Source organism: Homarus americanus, unplaced genomic scaffold (genome assembly GCF_018991925.1).
Source record: "Homarus americanus isolate GMGI-L3 unplaced genomic scaffold, GMGI_Hamer_2.0 scaffold19066, whole genome shotgun sequence".
In the NCBI taxonomy this organism is placed as follows: Eukaryota; Metazoa; Arthropoda; class Malacostraca; order Decapoda; family Nephropidae; genus Homarus; species Homarus americanus.
Window position 1 is genome coordinate 321,387 of NW_024716903.1, and position 20,834 is coordinate 342,220.

The window sequence follows — 20,834 nt, forward strand, 5'->3', positions numbered from 1 at the left end:
GTTACATATACAGGTGGGTTACATATACTGGTGGGTTACAGGTACAGGTAGGTTACAGATATAGTTACAGGTAAAAGCACAAGTAGATTCAAGGGTAAGAGTGTACGTAGTTACAGATATCGGTATACAAGTACAGTAATACACATGCAGGTATATAGATTCTGGTGGGTTACAGGGATAGGTCACGTACGAGACAGAAAGTCAATTGCATTTTTAAATAAAATTAAATTGAGTTGTAACTTTTTCTTGTATTTTTTGTTTTTATAGTTTATTGCACAGTTAGTGGATCTCTCTCGTATATAGAGATATGATGAGGTCAGAGACGTATATAGTATTTTGTGAATAATAATAATAATAATAATAATAATAATAATAATAATAATAATAATTAACAACGATGGCACTGTATTTTTAACATAACCTGAAGTGCATTACCTTCCACTGAGGGAGACCTTCCTGGCACGGAATACAGTTGATGGCCGGCCGCACTTCATTAGGACGGAACTCTCTAATTATCCCAATGGGAGTGACTACCTAATGTGTCTGTACCCTCGTGAGGACATGAACTTTGAGAGAGTAATTGGCAGGGGAGATGAGGTACAATGACAGGGTAGGATCGTTCGCCTAATGAGAGAGAGAGAGAGAGAGAGAGAGAGAGGGGGGGGGATGGCGAAATAGAGAGCAAAATAGAGAACGAACAAGAGAGAGAGAGAGAGAGAGAGAGAGAGAGAGAGAGAGCCAATCTATATCATTATGTGGTGATATAGTTAATCAGTAATCTCATTATACCTGGTGCAGCAGATTAATGGCGTAGGAGAAAGACCATAATGGCGTCCCTCACTCATACACCTTTATTAATGTATGTGTGTAGGGGACAGTTAATTTTGAAGATGATTTAAGAACCACCAATTAAGTACCACCATAACGACCACATGTTAACTACCCCACATACCTCCATCCCAGTGTGAGTCAATCTGCGTTACGTGATCCCGTCCGCACCATCCAAATAAACCTAATATACTATAAATGAACTAATTATCTTGTTCTCTCATCAAATAATGCAGTTAATGGTATAATGTTGCTGTTCTGGACTTAAAATTTATATCCAATATGGTTTTATGAGCTAGGAGTGTTGCTGTTAATTTTTTTTTTTTTTTTAGCGGGCATTAAAACAGAACCTAATTTATATAATGACATGATTTAAATATTTTAATTCATATGTTCGTTAATATTATATACACACAAAAAACGGACATGTACACGCTGATTAACATACATGTCAGTATATATTGTAAATCTTAAATAATTCAGAGAAGAAAAAATTTGAAGTACCATAAATAATGCAAATAAGAGCATGTTGCAAACCTGAAATGATATAGTGAAGAAAATGTTGCAAGTCTTAAAATGCCTCACGACCAACTAGAAGCAAAATAAATATTTCTCTTCGTATAAAGTGATGGAAAGTTTTTAGAGCAATAATATTCGATATGTCGCAAGAATTCCGAACATTTTTCCAACATGTCGGTAACCATTTTTTTTTTTTAATGGGGTGAATTTTTGTACTGTGAGGAATTTAGTTTATGTTGATTGAGTTTAGTGTAAGGTGGCTCTCGTGTTAATGTATAAAGTGTTATTATATTCTGTTATTATTATTATTTGTCGTTGTTGTTACTGTTATTATCATCAGCACTTCCATTACTACTAATTATTATCATTGTCAACAGCTCCTTTAATTACGACCCCATGTCAATAACAACCTCCCTGACTAAGTTCGTCACTTCTCTCCTTCACACGACCGAGATGTAATGACTGAACTTTGTAAGTTTGGATTAGGTCCCAACTCAGAGGTAGGTAGGTATGTGTGTGTGTGTGTGTGTGTGTGTGTGTGTGTGTGTGTGTGTGTGTGTGTGTGTGGGTGTGTAGGTGTGTGGAGGTGCTTGTCAAGGAAACTCACTTCTCTCTCTCTCTCTCTCTCTCTCTCTATTCTCCAGTTACCACTACACACAAGGCCAGAGGTAATACCATCGCCCACACGACAATAGAGCAAATGAATTACTGCTTGACTTTTGATTGTGTTCTGCAGCTCTAATGAATTCTTTCATCTCTCTCTCTCTTGCTCTCTCTCTCTCTCTCTCTCTCTCTCTCCAATGCTTTTCCCTTCCACTACATTAGCCCCTCACATGCAGAGAACGGAAAAGAGGAGGAGAAGGAAGAGAAAGGATAAATGTGGGAAGACTAAAATGATAGGTGGGAGGTTAGAGGAAGTGATGAAGGATTGAGAGACATAAATGAAGCGAATACGAAGGGAAGATAGATGAAAGAGGACAGAGACAGGTAAAAAACAATAAGAGAAGAAAGGAAGAGAAAAAAGACAAAGGAATCACCCGAACAATAGAGAGGGCAACAAAGAAGTTAAAAGAATATGGGAGAGTAAAAAGAAAGATTTTGTCTTGAGGAACTGATCAGATTTCAGAGAGGGAACGAAAATGAATTGCAGAAAATTTATAACGAACTGAGATATACAAGAATAAAGTAAAAGAAGAGAAAGAGAAAATTAATAGGAGAAAGAGAGCTTAAAGGATATCTGCAAGGGAGGGACTTGACCTTTCTCATATTAACACCACCGTGTATCTAAAATAATGCTTTAGAGGTTCGACAGAAAGATATTGTTGTAGCAAAATAGGAGAGTCACCCCTCGTATATTCCAGAGACCGATTTCACAACACTAATTATCGGTATGGCTATTGTATTTATAGAACTGCCTACCTCTATGTTTATTATATTTACAGAAATGTCTATTGATATGTATTTTATATTTCTAGTTTTCTATAAAGTAAAAAAAAGGTTCACAAAAATCTTAAATAAAAGATGGGGGGGAGGTAGAGGGAGGATGAGCAAACAGGGAATAAACAAAACTTTAGAAAACGGGAAATAACTGTATAGAAGGATTAACTTTAGAAAATGGAGAAGCAGTAAACGGAGGGGAAACAAATTTAGAAAACGAGTAGAAGAGACCGAATACCCTCTCACTCTTCCCCCTTCAGGCGAATCAATCTTACTGACGGGAGGTATTTTGTAGGGGAGAATACTTTAATCTTCCTCTGCCTTCTGCACCTGATCAATACCTACTAGTAGTTTAAACCCTTCCCCTACGCCACCTCAGTCGATAAGTTGAAATACATTAGATTTTTTAATACGTTTATGACAAATATATAACGACAGAAGACATATATTACACGTGATATAATATTATTTATTATTATTATTATTATTATTATTATTATTATTATTATTATTATTATTATTATTATGGTTGTTGTTGTTTATGTTGGTTAATAACTTTAGGACATCCCTTCGTTACACACAACCATTATGAAATTGACACCAACGCCTACAACACGTTCCAATATCCCTTGACGCCCTCCGTGACCTCTGCCTTCGTTACGTTATGAACTCTGACCTTTCATTTCATCGTGTGATTGACCAGTGACACTTTGACCTTCATTATTACATCCAATGTAGGAAGGTGTTCAGTGGATTGTGTTCACGGTGTAATGTTCAATTAATTACTACTATTGTTATGACCACCTGTTCTGTGTTCTTCTTTACTTGGTGGGTATTTTTCTTAGTGTTGTTCTTCCTCAGCATTACTAATTGATCCATTTTCTTCCTTCAGTATATCTAATTGATCCATTTTACTACCTAGGCATCACATTTTTCTACCTAGATATCACTAATTAATTAATTTTCCTCCATCAACCTCACTAAATAATCCATTTTCCTCCATCACCATCGCTAATTAATTCATTTTCCTTAATTTATACAGGAGAATTATCCTTACATACACTCGCGTCGTTTTAATGAACCAATCAGGCTTGTGACTAGTGGTCCCCATATGCTTCTTATCGATATTCAGGACTTTTCAAAACGTTATCCGGCAATCTGTCGGATAAAAGTAAGAGACTTTTTAAACCACGTCACGAAAAAAAAAAGGTAATCCGGTTAAGTTCTTGTATATAATTCCAGATTCAGAGACCAAAAAAAAAAAAAAGACGGATTATCAAAAACGACAACATTATTTCAACTGATGTAACCTTGTTTACCTTCCTCACCACTCAAGTCTAGTCGGAAAGGCAAACACACTTCCACTTTGAGGTTAATCTCTGTCTGTCTGTCTGTCTGTCTCGGTGGTGGGAGTGAAGAAACGTATAGACCTGAGCAAAATGATTCCTCTCTCTCTCTCTCTCTCTCTCTCTCTCTCCATCAATGACAACCTTTCTCTTTTCTCCACCAGGGTGATGCAGACCAGCTGGCGACGGAGGCACAGCTGGCGGCTCTACAAGAACAGCTGGTGGCCGTCATGCTCGAGAACCAACACCTGGGTCAGTGGCTAATTAGTCTTGAACCACCTGTGTGTGTGTGTGTGTGTGTGTGTTACCTGAGGTTCAAAATCATGTAAACAATAGGCCAGTCACCTTTCATTAATGGAGATAGTCTATTAGTGGAGACAGTCTATTAGTGGAGATACCTGTAGCCTATTAGTGGAGATAGACTATTAGTGGAGGACAGTCAATTAGTGGAGATACCTGAAGCCTATTAGTGAAGATAGACTATTAGTGGAGACAGTCTATTAGTGGAGATACCTGTAGCCTATTAGTGGAGATAGACTATTAGTGGAGGACAGTCAATTAGTGGAGATACCTGAAGCCTATTAGTGAAGATAGACTATTAGTGGAGGACAGTCAATTAGTGGAGATACCTGTAGCCTATTAGTGGAGATAGACTATTAGTGGAGATATTCTACTTAATACAAAAAATATATAGTCCTGCAACATTCACACGACCTCCACGAAAAAAAAATATGTAAAGCAGTATGTACAGGTGTATATTTTATTGAGACACCCTGTAAGTAGTCATTAATTACCTGGATATTCTCTCCTCACCTGATAATTAACTATCTTAACGCTACCCTTTTTCCCTCACTTTCAACTGAACTTTCTTTCACTTTCACTACGTTTCTCCCTCACATTCACTACTTTCCCCTCACTTTCACTGTACTTTCTTTCATGCTCACGTACTTTCTCTCACTTTCACCGCATTTTCTCAACAGCAGAGGAGGTGAAAGTGCTGAGGGAATCAAGTGCCACGGAGCAACTTCGCCAACAGCTCGACAGGGAGAAGGAGAAGAGTCGAATCCTGATGGAGAGGTTACAAGAGAAGGAAGCCAAGGAGAGGGAGAGGGGAGACAGGGAGGCGAGAGAGAGGGAGAGACATACGAGGGAGAAGAGTCTACCTGCTGGAGACAAGTCGCCCAGGTGAGAGGGAAGGGGAGAGGGAATGGGGTAGGGAGGGAGACGAGGTAGGGAGGGAGGGGGGAATGGTAGGGAAGGTGAGGGTAGGGAGGGAGAGAGTAGGGGGAAGAAGGAAAAGAGAGAGAGAGAGAGAGAGAGAGAGAGAGAGAGAGAGAGAGAGAGAGAGAGAGAGAGAGAGAGAGTATATATCATAGCCTGTAATAATAGGTAAAGAGATGAACATTAACTAACAAAACTGTAAACTTATATTCTATTAACTGTTAAAACTATTAACTGTACCACTCGTGTTTTATGATTCTTACAGTAACTAACCCTTCATCCTCCTTGAGTCAGTGTACCTGTAACGTGTGACTAAAACTGTATCTGTATTTCTGTATAAACTTTCTCAATATTAACATTATGTAGGTCAAGTTAAGACACACTTCAATAAACTATTATGTCACTTTGATTTATGTGGTTGGTGTGTCTAAGTGGAAAAAAAAAGTATTGTTCTATCTATTCATCTATCCATCCATCTATCTATCTATCTATCTATCTATCTATCTCAAAAAATCCAATACCAACTTACATCCTGAAGTGTGTTTTTTACTTGGCCAAGTTTTACTAACATCTGGATAACTTTGTATAGTTTGTTGTTGTGGTTGTTTTTGTTGTTGTTTGTTGTTGTATGTCGTTGTTGAGTGTTCAATTTGACTAACCACCACCACTAACCCCGCCCCCTCCAGCTTGCCTCAGCGAATCAGGAAACGCATTAACCAAATCCACAAACCTCAGTCCTTCGAGGTTGAAGATGGATCCCCTGGACCTCCTCAACCCCCAATCAGCGAGAAGACACGCCTCCTGGGGGAAGAACGGACCAATCCCAGACCAGGACCTGAACCCCCAGCCTGTCAGATTGTAAAGTACGGAGGAGAAGCAGCCAATCACAAGTCGAGTTCCACGTTTGATGTTGTTGAGTTAGTGTTCTATTCATATAACCGTCTTTCTCTTGTCTCTCATTGGTTAGAAAATTTGTTTTGTCTTTATAACAATTAATTTGGAGTTATTTGATCTAATTTCTTTAGTGGCTGAGATAACAGAAAGATCAACCCACTGATGATGATACACTTGTTATTATATAATGATTCTGGTCCCGATGTCTTAAAAGGTTCGTAGGTTCCGTTTCCATCCTCCCCTCCCCACCCCTGAAGCCACGAACCTTCTCCACGAACCCATCCGAACCTCCTTCCCCAAGAATTCCCGAACCCTAAAAAAAAAAAAAATGAATCCCATCGACCTCCGCTACCTCCCCTTTTAACACAGAAATATGAGAACGTATCTAACTGGCTCACTTAGTTACGACACAAAGATGAATTCTCAAATAATATTACCATAAAGCCCGCCCCCCTCAAGCTAACTTCAGATATGAGAGCGAATCTATCTTAAGTTACGGCACAAAAATAAACAAAAGATACTCAATGGTACCTACATAAAACTTAACCTCCCTTCCCACCCCACACCACCTAACTTAAGGGTATGGGAATGTATCTATCTAACTACGATATAATTCTCAAAGGCCACCTCTCCATTACTTCGACCACACAACGATAAAGTACTGATATTGCCAATAGTCCTCATTCTATAAATTAATTCCCATTTTTGGCTGCTGCTTGTACTTTGTGTTGTGTATTAACCATCCTGTGTGTGTGTGTGTGTGTGTGCGTGTGTGTGTGTGTGTGTGTGTGTGTGTGTGTGTGTGTGTGTGTGTGTGTTGTAATATAAAGAGACTAATGAAATATTCTACCAATATAATATAGGTTTTTTGTTGTAAAATACCACGAGCGGAATTTCTTTCACAGTTATGGAATACAAAAATTATTAGTTTACAGTTTCTTGTATTAAATATTGTAAGATAGACGTATACAATTATGGGCATCCTGAAATAGACAGATAAGACAGATAAATAGATGAAGATAATTAATTCGATACTTATTCTGGTTTTTGGATCAGATAGACAGAATAATATATAGCTAAGATAAATATTCAGTGTCTTATAATCTCTGAATAAGTTAACAAACCACCTCATTTTCTCTTCCCTTCTCTCTCTCTCTCTCTTTCTTTCTTCCTTCCCCCTTTCACTCTTCTTCTATCATTTCCAACCAAACCTTTCCTCTTCCCCCCCTACCATACCACAAATCATCATCATCTTCTTTCCTCACTCCTTTCCTCTTTCCCCTCTGCATCTCTCTCGTCTGTCTTCCTCTTCCCCTCGCCCCACAGGAGTCCATCACGAGGGAGATTCGCCTGGAAGAGACGTGGACTGGAGAAGAGCAAGTCGCTGGATCAGTCAGAATTCTTGGCTTCCCTCAACGGCGCCGCCTCCACCACCAGTATTACCGTAGGAGGCGCTGTAGCAGGAGGAGGAGAGGGAGGAGGAATTGGAGGAGGGGGAGGTGGTGGTGGAGGTGGAGGAACTTCTTCATGGATGGATGACGACCAACGCAGGGATAGCGACTCCGACGACGGGGAGAGATGTAAGTAAGAGATAACCTGGTGAAGGGAGAGGGACACACAGATGCACACAAACGATGACACATACACACATGCACACAAACGATGACACACACACATACACACACGATACAGACTAATGAGTTCTACTAAAAAAAACAAAAATCACTCATCATGGTGGGGAAAAAGTTGGTAATTAATAGTTTTGTTTTTATTGTACACCAGTTATGTCACTTGGGAGTTGGTCTGTCGGGGGCAAATATGTTGGGTCGTGTGTGTGTGTGTGTGTTCTAACAAAACTTTCACTAATTTATTCACAATACCTTCCCTCTACCAGCTGTTCTGAGTAAGACGCGAGTGCTTAAGAACGAATCAGACTTACAGATGTTGAGAGAAGGAACATTAACAGGAGGAATTTATATCTCCTCGGTCATAACAATAACCTTCATTCTCACAATCTCTCTCCTTCGGGTGCCCTTACTGGCGTAGGATCTCTTGAAACTCAATTATAAGAGGGGACGTCCCAATTAGAAGGATTAATAGACCTCGATCCTTATCATGTGCTTCACTGACCGTTATTTAATGGTGCCTTAGTCACGTAGGACATCTGGGTAATAAATCCTATGAGGGGACGTCCCCATCAGGAGAATTAAGAAAGCCTCACAATGTTCTTCACTGTTTCCAGGTGCTCTCGGTGACACGGGAGTCCTAGGGAGTGAAACAGAGTCAGGAACGAACCCAGCAGGAGCATTCCCAGGGTCCTTACTGGGAACAACGGTGGTGAGCCCTAAGTACCCCTGGTGGCGGCGGTTGGAAGTGCAGGTAGTGGCAGCCATCGGGGAGTTGGTGAAGGACTTCTCAGAGGTGGCTGAGGAGGAGCTACCTGACGGGGATCCTGAAGGAGACCCACTCACCGTCAAGAAGTAAGTAGTGGGACGAGGAGGAGGGAGGGGTTCTTAGATGTATGTACCATGTTAGGTTAAGATACGTTATCTCTCTTTTTCTCATGTTTCCTTTTCTCCTGCTATTCTTATCTCTCTCTCTCTCTCTCTCTCTCTCTCTCTCACCTGTCCCATCCACAACCAGGTAGACGAAACTAATGCGCACTTTCACCTCTCCGTACAGGCTGAAGGAGAACATATTAAGATTCGGGTGTGTGATGCGGCCCCTGACGGAGCTCTCAGCGGCCGTCACGTCCCTCCTGAGGTGGGAATCGCCCTCAGCTACCCTCCTAGCCCTCGTCATCTACCTCTACAGCGTCATCTTCGGTTGGGTCCTCCCCTTAGTCTTGCTTATGGCCATCGTCAAACTCTCCATCAACTACTTGAAAAAGAGGTGAGGGATAGGGACGGACAGACAGGCAGGCAGACAGATAGATAGATAGATAGATGAAAAGTTAGGTTAGGTTAGGTTAGAACTAAAACCCATTTGAACGTAATATGAGAGAGAACTTTATATACGGTACGTGATCGAACTTGAGGAAAATCATTAAATAATCACTATATGAACTTTACCTTCGAAGTGACAAAAATATCAACAACAAAGTTCTATTATTCTATGAAAATAACTCAATAGGCTTTAAATATATTTCAGTCATATTTAGTTTAAAACACCACCACTAGGATACCTAAAATGACACTTGTACTGGTTTAGTAAAAAGAAAAACAAAACAATGCAAGTCTGAGGTTTATTATACATACTACATACTGATATTTCCCCAAAAAACAAAAATAAATATAAAAATAATTTCCTTGAGCAGTATACGGGAGACTTAACCCTGTGACTTCATCTTGCAGAGGTTGGACGCAGAATGTATTTCGTCGCCTACGTCGGGAGGGTCACGAGCCACTCGACACTACCACCAGTGAGGCAGGTCTGGGGGACAAGTTCGCCCTGGTGTTACAAGTGGCGCGTCGAGTCCAGAACCAACTAGGAGCTGTGTCTAACGCGGCCGAGAAGCTGAAGAAGTAAGGTCCTGTCCGTGTGTGTGTGTGTGAAATCTATGTCAGAGTGCTAAAAAAAATAATAGTGTTGGTATATCAATAATAATAATAATAAATCACAAATTCCTGACACACTGAAAAATCCAAATTGTGAGTTACAACACATCGATATGCTATCCAGCTTTTTGTCTTCTACTTATATGCAATTGTTTATTTTAATATTTAAAAGCTTTTGATTTCGTCTGTCTGTGTATGTAAGTTTGGGAATGAGGAGGAAGTAGGGAGGGAGGGAGGGAGGGAGGGAGGGATGGAGGGATGAGCGAGGTGATTCTACATTCTTTTTTTTTTTTTAGATTTTCCTATCATTGTCTACACTTATTTTGTGTCTCTTCCCTATTGTACTCTCTCTCTCTCTCTCTCTCTCTCTCTCTCTCTCTCTCTCTCTCCACACAAACATGTATATAACCCCCGTGTCTGTCACAACAACTTATCCTGACCTGACCTAAACCCTATGGTGCCGTAGCCTCCTGATGTGGGAACACGAAGCCGCCCGACGTCTCTACTTCTTCCTGTGGGTGGTGCTGCTGGCGTCGGTGCTCTTACCCGCCGCACAGCTCTTCACCCTCATCGGGGTCTACCTCGGCCTCAAGTTCTTCGTCATGGACTACGTCTTCTTCCGTTACCCGAGAATTAGGCTCAAGTACGACTCCACCTCGAGGTTATGGGACACCCTGCCTACCGACGCCGACCTTGAGCGACGGGGTGACAAAGTGAGTTCCCAGGTGGTGGTAAAGTCCTCAGGTGGTGGTAGTGAGTCCCCAGGTGGTGGTAGAGTCCTCAGGTGGTGGTAGTGAGACCCCAGGTGGTGGTGGTGAGTCCCCAGGTGATGGGTGGTAGTGAATCCCCAGGTGGTGGTAGAGTCCTCGGGTGGTGGTAGTGACTCCCCAGGTAGTGGTAGTGAGTCATCAGGTGGTGGCAGTGAGTCCCCAGGTGGTGGTAGTGAGTCCCCAGGTGGTGGTAGAGTCCTCGGGTGGTGGTAGTGAGTTCCCAGGTGGTGGTAGTGAGTCCTCAGGTGGTGGTAGTGAGTTCCCAGGTGGTGGTAGAGTTCCCAGCTAGAGGTATATGCAGTAATCTCGCTAAAACATTACTAATTTTCTATGTCACTTAGAACTTGTCTCTATCATGTGTGCATACAAAGTTATTCAAGATTTAAAGTGTATGCGGTCTCTTTATAAACACCCTGTAGTATTTCAATATTAACTACGAGATCTTGAATGAAGTCACAGTGGTCGTGTTAAAATATAGCATCTCATAAATGAAGTCACAGTGGTCGTGTTAAAATATAGCATCTCACAAATGAAGTCACAGTGGTCGTGTTAAAATATAGCATCTCATAAATGAAGTCACAGTGATCGTGTTAAAATATAGCATCTCATAATACACTTAATATTCCAGAATCGGGGTGAGAATGGCAACTCATCGCCAGATTTGACGTCGTTCTTGGAGCTGTTTAGTCTACCTGCCACAGAGGCGCCGCTACCAGGTGTGTAGCTGTGACCGCCTCCCCAGCCCTCTCCCCCTGGACTCTCTCTCACCTGTAGTGTGTCAGCCGTCAGCTTGTATCAAGGATTCTCCCAGTATTTCTAATATCGGTAGAATTGAACTTTCCTTGTGGGGGGGTGGGTGTTAATTTGACATTTCTTCACTATGGTTTATAATGTAGAAGGAAAATTGCTGTAAATTGTCGAATAACGTTAATATTTCGTCTCTGGAGAGTGTAAATTCGAGCTTAGGATACATGTCAACGAATATCTATAATTATAACAGCTTCTTTAATATAGACAACAAGGACCCCACAAGTGGAGGTCAGTTTTACCTTAATATTGTGTATTATCAACACTCAGTTCTCTGATTCTCAAAGAGGTCGTACGTTAGTAACTCCTGTCAGCCAACCTTTCCCTCCCTTACTCCTTCCTTCCACTCACTCTTTCCCTCCCTTCCTCCATTCTTCCCTCCTTCTCTCTCTTCCTCAATCACTTCTTGCCCTCCTTCCCTTCCTCTTCCCCGCACTACTCTCCTCCATCCTTCACTGAAACAATTTGACGTACGAATCTTTTTGAGAATCTTCAGAGAAAAGTTTGTCGTCCACACTCTTCTTTCAGCCATAATTACATCCCTCTCTCACGTGTCTTATCATCATTACAGCCACAGGTGTGTCGTGTAACCCCCCTTACCTGCTGTGTTACTGTCCGTGTTAGAAAACTACCACGAACATAACCATAAAACTATTCTGACTATTATGTTTTGAGAGGAGTAGGGGATAAACGACACGAATTTAACCTAACCAAATATAACCTAGCCTAATATAACCTAGCCTAATATAACCTAACCTAGCCTAACCTAACCTAGCCTAGCCTAACCTAACCTAACCTAACCTAACCTAACCAAATATAACCTAGCCTAATATATATCCAAGCTTAACCTAACCAAACTTAACCTACAATAACCTAACTTAACTTCTAAATAAACAAAATTGTAGCTTCATCCCCGGTAAAAAAAAAAAAAATATTCAATGTATTTTTTCCCTTCCTCAGGTGTGCTAATTCCTAACCTTTATATGTAAATTTCTCTCCTGTAAATTGCCTAGAGTTGACCTGTTCCACTGTAAGTTCGTATTTAAAACTATATGATTTTATTTTCAGCGTAAATTCTGACAGAGGAAAGATAGTTTATGTCGTATTCTTGCTAGCAATAGGAAGTTAAAAATTACATATATGATAGAATTAATACTTATCAATTTAATTATCAATATAGTTTACTTGTACTTCTCTCTCTAGCAGAAATGTTATTGTAAAGATCAATTTTGTTTAAGTGGTGTATTTCTACGTTTTAAGGAGCAAGTGAATATTAGCCTCCGATCAATTTATTTCACCTGATTATTAAATATCCTAACGCTACCTGGGGTTGTGTTAGGGTAGGTTAGGTGCGGGTTAGGTTAGCATTAGAGTGTTTTAATCATCTAGTGAAATAAATATGGGTTACTGATCTTCATGTGATCCTGAAGTAATGATTGGCATTATGTAACAATAGTACATAGTTCTTGATATGAGTATATAATTCTTAATGATACTATTAAGGTATTAGTATATATTTCTTTAATGATAATAGTATATGGTTTATGATAAAATTAATTTGTAGTTCTTGATAAAATCACTACTTAATGTTGCAGGATGGCAAAGTGGTCGACGGTGCACTCTGGTCAACCGGGACAGATCTCTCACTTCAGCCTTTAAAAACGGTCGTCTCTACCTCACCAACAGGTTAGCAAAGCAGGACAAACAAATGGCGTCTTCTACCAAACTAACAGCGCCCACTAACAAAGTTACATCATCTAACAAACTAACAGTCTCTAACAGCTCCAAGGGAAACCAGAGTGCAAAATTATCAGCGTCTTTTACTTCCAAACAAAACATAGACGGGGTAAGGAAGGGATCCCTCACAGGGTTCTCCAAGACCCAAAGTGACTCCGCTTCCTTGACCTCTGGCTTCAGTTTCCTCAGTAAGGGAAACAAGACACTGAAGGCCAGGGAACTGAAGGAGTACAAAGAAGACGACGTCGAAATGCTTGAAAAAATCTTCGAGGACACAGGTGACGAGGACTCCATCACCACTTCCAGGATCTTCCAGACATGTGACTCGGCAAGAAGTAGCCCACAGTCTTCCCGCTCCCGAGACTCGTCATTTCAGGTGTGGCGATCACTGAGTGACACCGACGCTGCCGCTAGAGATTCTCGACCACCATCGTCTTTCGGCAAGAGGAAAGGATTACTGCTGCGCTCTGTCAGTGAACAGAGTGAACTACATCCAGATTTCATAGATGATGACGACACAAATGAAGATAACTTATCTTCTTATGACGTCAAGATAACTAGAGATAACAAGGACCAAACAGAACAGGACGGCGAGAAGGTAAAGCCCAAGAAGTCGCGACTGGCAAGGCTCAAGACGACGAACACAGACGAACACAAAACCAAGACGTCTGTTATCGACAAGCTCAACGAAAAAGTTTTTTACGCCGTCTGACGAACAAGAAACAGTGTGTGAGGAGCTCAAGGAGGTGTTTTATACCATGTAGGAGAAATAATGTGTTCAGGAATTGTGATATACCTGAGTAGATGGTCCTGTGATTAATGGCGTGATTAGTAGATGATTGGAGGGACGTGATAGACCTGTGATCATAACAATGGTGTGTGTGAGACATTAACCAAGAAACACAAGAGGTCTTAAAACATTCTCTTGTGTGTTGGTGATTTTGTGTTGTGCAGTATGTTAGGTGAAGAAGACAGAGCATCACGTCGTACTGATCTTAAAGGCTTGTGATAATGATAGTGATTCAGTTTTCTTACAGGAGGATTTCATGAGTGCTAAAGTCAAGAGCTAAGAGAGGCTGTTTACTGAGTCTCTCCCGGTGAAGCAATATATCATTATGTGCTCATGAAATAATTGACTTACCAATGTATCACTGATATTTATGTTGACGTCAATAAATCTAGAGAAACATGTATGTCCATAGTATATAGATTCTTATAACTATTTTTGTACTCTAATCCCAACACAAAACTGTAATATACCCTGTATATATAATAATAATAAGCGCCATCTTCATGAGAAAATACCTACTACATATTGTTTCATAACTGCTGCTCATTTACTACTAATAACTAGCTTTGATATGGAAATATATAATGACAATAATGATGATAATAGGTAGAATAGAAGACAAGTAATAGAATAATCTGCAAAGGCGGCCATTGTTGGAGAGGTACCTCGAACAGGATCGCTAAACAATTTAATCTTTCTACATTTTTAAACATACAAGCGGACGATCATAGATTAACTCTGGTTGGGTGAGGTTTTGATTTGTTCATCACGTCATAATAAAAAAGGTAAATGGCTTAGCGTTCCTGCACGTGACCTCTCCCTTATTTCACATTCGCCATTTCGTGATTCATCCACCCACTCACCTGCCCAGACAGTGGGAGTCAAGAGGGGCGAGCCACAACACACAGACATACGGGTAATGATGTAGTCTCCCCTATATAGTGTTTGTAACAGGTCTTACCAATACTTATGTAATACAAAGCTATACTATATGTTATGTCAGTTCCAAATAGTTGTAGGGAAAGAGACTCCAGGGCGTGTGTGAGTGAAGGAGTCAATTAGCTCCTCAGTTCACGGTGAGGATTCTTAAAGGTGCTGACGGTGAATTGTCATCATCATTAACGATATAACGAAACAACTCAATAACTACCACTTAAGAATACGACCCATACTGTAATCTTAAGCTGTAATTGGCGTCAGAATTATAGGGGAGACTGTTGTTTAACTAGATATATTCTCTCATCTTCAGTATCTTGGAAGGCATTAATAATAATAATGTACCTTTAGGAATTCAGGTCTTCGGGTGCCCTTATGAACCCCTGACCAACCCTCGAGTGATACGAGACTAAACTATACAAGCATCATCACTCGGCAGGCTCTTCCCTCAATAATAATACTTATTTGTACTTATTTATATTTTACAAAGACGAAGGAACTCTGATATTCTGTCTAGTTCATAAGTGTTAATGTTGTTGTTGCTGTTGTTGTTGTTGTTTACCCACTGTTAATAACAAAATAACAACAGTTGGTACTCGACACCATTTGCTTTTTTTTTTTAACTAGAATTGACTCGTCTGATGTTTTTGAACGTTCAGGATGATGTTATTTGTTCACTGTGTTATCTGTTAGTTCGGTTCAGTAGACTCTATATAGTTAGTGTAGCTGCTGTCTCTACTCATCTCTACACCAGCTGAGAATTATAACCATCTGGGACTCAGTTAACACAAAAAAAAGGATTTACAAAGCTCAAGTAGATACAATCCTTTGAAGTTTAATTGAATTGTCTAGCTTACCCCACCATATACCTAGAGGCTGTAGATGACAGGTGTGTGTGTGTGTGTGTGTGTGTGTGTGTGTGTGTGTGTGGGTGTGTATGTGTGTTTAGAGTTTCACGATGCTGAGTTATCTGTGAATCAACCCTTAATTACGATGCTGGAGTCCTACCCATCCCTTAGCACCACAACAGACTGTATTTACCTTTACTTGGAAATTTTGTTAAAGTGATTCTGATTTCATAATTTTTTTTTGAAGAAGTTCTAATTAATGGTGACCTGATAATTAAAACTAAAAAATTACGAGTATATTCTTTAAGTCATTTAGTCCTTGAGAGAAGATACACTTATAAAAAGGGTTAAGTCACTTTTTTTTTTTAAAGGTTTCCCAGATGTGTTAATTCTCGTGGTGTTATGTTGGGTGTGGAGACAATATGAGCCTCTCTTAGGTACGATAGGGTAGGATAGGCTGTGTGAGTCCTGGATGACCTATTATCACCTGAAGAATACACATCCCGAGCTTATCTCAACTTAAGATTAACCTAACCTAATCTTTAAAAGCAACCTGACATAACCTAACCTAATCTAACCTAACCTAACCTAACCTAACCTAACCTAACCTAATCTTTAAAAGCAACCTGACATAACCTAACCTAACCTAATCTATCTTGATATAATCTACCCTTACAAAAATCCTGACCTGACATAATCTAACTTAACCTGATCTAACTTAACCTGAGCTATCCTAATCTAACCTAACTTATCCTATCCTAATCTAACCTAACTAAACCTAACCTATCCTATCCTGATCTAACCTAACGCTAACCTAACTTCCCCCCATGTAGCGTTAGGGTCTTCAATAGGTGAAATAAGTTGGGGTGTCTAAACATCAGGTAATACACGTCCTGGTATGTGCCCAGCGTGATGATGATCCTTTACACACACACACACACACACACACACACACACACACACACACACACACACACACACACACACACACACACACACACACACACACACACACACACACACACACACACACACACACACACACACACACACACACACACACACACACACACACACACACACACACACACACAGAGTTAATGAAGGTCTAGTACAGTAAATCCGGATAAAGAAACGTCGTCCTTATTAGCCCCGAGAGACAGATATATATTTAGTCTTAATTATAGATTCTAGCTGATGGTTTGTTTGTAAATTTATTTTCCCATGTAATGTGAACACTGGATAACTGTTAACAGATATGAAGATTATCACTGTCTGCTGAAGATTATTGTTTACTTGTCCTGGATATTGTTTACATTATTACCAACACGATTCAGATGATTATACTTGTGTGTCTCAGAAAAAAATTGTAAACAAACAGCCTTACAGATTGTCGTGGAGATCCCTTGAACATTGTCGTCCTCACTTATGGGACAATGTTGATGTAACACAAACATTCAAGCGATCTAAACATAAATCAGTGTGTTTTTTTTTCTCTGAGACAACCTTTTAGATTCCATTAACTAACTTAGTGGTTAGGTATAAGATCATTGGTCAAAAAATATTATTATTTCCTTGTGTTATTTCTTACAGATTGTGAAAGTAAAAAGTTACTTAAGATTATTTCAAGGTACTGTCTTATATTTAACACTTGCGATAATCAATAAACAAAAATATCTTCCCTTACACTTCAGTTATCTCTAACACAGGATTTATTTCATTTTTCATCAATTATTCGGATATTTTTTCAATTTTCTTCAACGTCTTGTGTGATTTTTTCCCCCAGTAGGTTATATAGTGAACTGGAGTGAATAATAAATTGGTTTTAATTATACTGACACTTTCTGAAGGTGTTGTTGTATAGTGTGAAGGACTGACACTTTCTGAAGGTGTTGTTGTATAGTGTGAAGGACTGACACTTTCTGAAGGTGTTGTTGTACAGTGTGAAGGACTGACACTTTCTGAAGGTGTTGTTGTACAGTGTGAAGGACTGACACTTTCTGAAGGTGTTGTTGTACAGTGTGAAGGACTGACACTTTCTGAAGGTGTTGTTGTACAGTGTGAAGGACTGACACTTTCTGAAGGTGTTGTTGTACAGTGTGAAGGACTGACACTTTCTGAAGGTGTTGTTGTACAGTGTGAAGGACTGACACTTTCTGAAGGTGTTGTTGTACAGTGTGAAGGACTGACACTTTCTGAAGGTGTTGTTGTACAGTGTGAAGGACTGACACTTTCTGAAGGTGTTGTTGTACAGTGTGAAGGACTGACACTTTCTGAAGGTGTTGTTGTACAGTGTGAAGGACTCTAGCTGTTGGTGTTCCTTCTAGAATATTGTATTGATGTATTTCTGAACTCTGGTGACCATGGTGATAAGATTTACAGTACAGCAGGAAGAGTTATTATTATTTGTCTCATTTTACACAATCCTCGATAATTATTGGCTCTGTTCTACCCCCTTAGCGATGGTTATTTCCTATTATTTCTCCCCATTTAACACATCTCTTGATATTAGCTCTCAGTGTTTCACCCCTTAGCGATAGTTATTCCTCCATTATCTCCCCATACCCCTTAACACATCTCTTGATATTAGCTCTCAGTGTTTCACCCCTTAGCGATAGTTATTTCTCCATTATCTCTTCCCCCTTAACAAAACACCTTAATGATACCGATCTCCCATTATTTCTCCCTCTTTATGAATTATACTCTATCATGGCTAATATACCATCATGTTATTTATATCACGATGCGAGAAGAAGACAAGTGACAAAGTGGTTCAAGATTGATTTATTTACTTCTTTCTCAAATGACTAAACTTTTTACTCCGATTTCTGTTTTTTTTTTTTTTTTTTTTTACTTTCGTCACTTATCTGTTTCTCCATCGTTTCAATCTCGGTAAATACTTGGGTCTTTTACGCTTACTCTTTGTATTATCATTTATATCGTGTATCTGTGTCGTAATTTACTATATTTATAATCTTTGGTACTTATGACTTAATAACATACTATTCTAATAGGTTCCCCCATTATCAATTTTACTTAACCATCATTAGCTTTACGGCCTAGTTTTAATGGGCACTTTCAAAAATCATTCAAATCCTAATGGGCATCAAATCTAATGGTTCGTTTGGGAGACTATTAGGATTGTTGTCTATTTAATTATTTGCCATCTATTTAACATACTATCGACCCTATTACTCACTTCTATGAACTTAATACCATTCCAATTACTCGTGTTTAGTGTGTGTGTGTGTGGGGGGGGTAGGTATTCATGACTCTCTCTAGGGTGTAAGAGTTGGGTCAAGTATGCATGCTCCTCCTTCAGTATATATTTATATTTTTCACAAACAGTCCTGTTATAATTACTGTATTATGTATAGCTGTGTCATATGAGTTTCATATGACATGTCTAACTACAGGCTGGGCATCTATACACACAAATCCTAAGAGTGGTTTTATTTTAACATTACTTAAGGAGCCAAGATAATTATTCTTTTAATTCTGACCAAATTGGACATGGCCTGAAGGGACCCGAATCTTACTGAGACCTGATCCTGACCTGCTCCATTCCCAAGGGGTTAGGTTATAGTAGGTAAGGTTAGGGTCGATTACGGTTAGGTTAGGTGAAGTTAGGTTAAGTTATGTTAGGTATCTTTCACCTCCTATTACCCATTACTCCAGTAAACACATAGCGAACTTCAGCCGGTACTTCAGATTACTTCAGCAACTTGAATATTTACAAGTGTACAGGATAGTTGGAGGGAATTATATTCGTGGTGCATACTGAACATGGGTCGAAACATGACCTTACCCAAACATAATTTACCCTAACCTTACCTAAACCAATATAATCTAACCTAACCTAACTATTCCCAAGTTCAAGGTCGGTAAAAAAAATGAACAATTTTATATGTATGTAAATATTAATATCTCACCTTCGATTTTCTTAACAATACTATAAGTTATCTACCATAACGCATCAATATCGTGTTCTCATGTAAGTCTTTTATTATCTGTATTAGTTACCTGTAAAATTAGCACCTGAATTATTACCTGCAGTTACCTGTATACCAAGACCTGAATTATTACCTCCAGTTACCTGTATACCAAGACCTGAATTATTACCTCCAGTTACCTGTATACCAAGACCTGAATAATCTTCCTAAACACAGTGGCTTTAGGTTAAGAACTATGTAGCGGCTGTAGCACCAACTTAACTCTACATTAATCCCTTCCATTAGGTCTGTACCGCTGTAAATGGGTCTTAATCGTAATAGACCTCACTACTTTTAGCCCCCTTAACTTAACCATTAGGATTTCTTTAAGGGGGGACCAGTCACAATGGGGGCTTTCAGTCCTCTTAAGGGTAAGCTGAGGTTAGAATTAGGTTGGAGTGCAATAGGTTCTGGACGCCTCTTAAGACTGGAGGTCCATTTGATCTGTAATTTGTATCATTAAATTAGTTAAGGCTTCTGTTGGCTCGTGTTTAGGTCATTATTTACCACTAGTTATACCTACCAAGACTATTATACTATCCCAAACAGCTATTTATTATACACACACTATCCTAACTATCAATTATACATAGACTATCCCCAGCTGTTTGTTGTACATACTGAGACTATCCACAACTATCTGTTATACATACTGAGACTATCCACAACTATCTGTTATACATACTAAGACTATCCCCAGCTATCTGCTATACTATGTACATACTGATACTATTCCCAGCTATCTGCTATACATACTGAGACTATCCCCAGCTATCTGCTATACTATGTACATACTGAGACTATCCCCAGCTATCTGTTATACGTACTGAGACTATCCCCAGCTATTTATTATACATACTATCCCCAACCATCTTTAATATACATACTATATCCCCAGCTATCCATTATGCATACTAAGACCATAAACCATCCCCAGCTATCTGTGTTATGAGCGCAGTAAGAGTCAGTCAGCGAAGAACGTCAAGCTCTCTCTGAAGGACGTGAGGGTAGAGAAGGCTAACAGTTACCCGTGGATACCAGGAGGAGGGATGGCCATCGAGGTGTCTGTGGAGGGAACTGGCAAGGTAGGTGGCGAGGAGGGACATGCGACGTAACTCAACCTAGCTTAACCTAACCTAACCTTACAACAGA

At 39.7% G+C, this 20,834-nt stretch overlaps 1 protein-coding gene across 9 annotated transcripts in view; it reads left to right on the plus strand.

Moving 5' to 3' along the window:
• Positions 1 to 20,834, plus strand: part of LOC121858532 — an 83,614-nt gene that overhangs the window by 61,326 nt on the left and 1,454 nt on the right. For 5 of the 9 annotated variants that reach the window (XM_042355010.1, XM_042355012.1, XM_042355016.1 and 2 more), the window contains 10 exons: positions 4,295 to 4,382; positions 5,111 to 5,315; positions 6,038 to 6,268; positions 7,572 to 7,825; positions 8,488 to 8,725; positions 8,928 to 9,137; positions 9,599 to 9,769; positions 10,269 to 10,515; positions 11,201 to 11,288; positions 12,975 to 14,418. In XM_042355010.1, coding sequence (XP_042210944.1) covers positions 4,295 to 4,382; positions 5,111 to 5,315; positions 6,038 to 6,268; positions 7,572 to 7,825; positions 8,488 to 8,725; positions 8,928 to 9,137; positions 9,599 to 9,769; positions 10,269 to 10,515; positions 11,201 to 11,288; positions 12,975 to 13,828 — 2,586 coding nt within the window. In that variant the 3' untranslated portion in view covers positions 13,829 to 14,418. Of the gene's footprint in view, positions 1 to 4,294; positions 4,383 to 5,110; positions 5,316 to 6,037; positions 6,269 to 7,571; positions 7,826 to 8,487; positions 8,726 to 8,927; positions 9,138 to 9,598; positions 9,770 to 10,268; positions 10,516 to 11,200; positions 11,289 to 12,974; positions 14,419 to 20,619; positions 20,768 to 20,834 lie in introns of those variants that run through there. The other 4 variants (XM_042355011.1, XM_042355015.1, XM_042355018.1 and 1 more) reach the window with 3 other exon arrangements.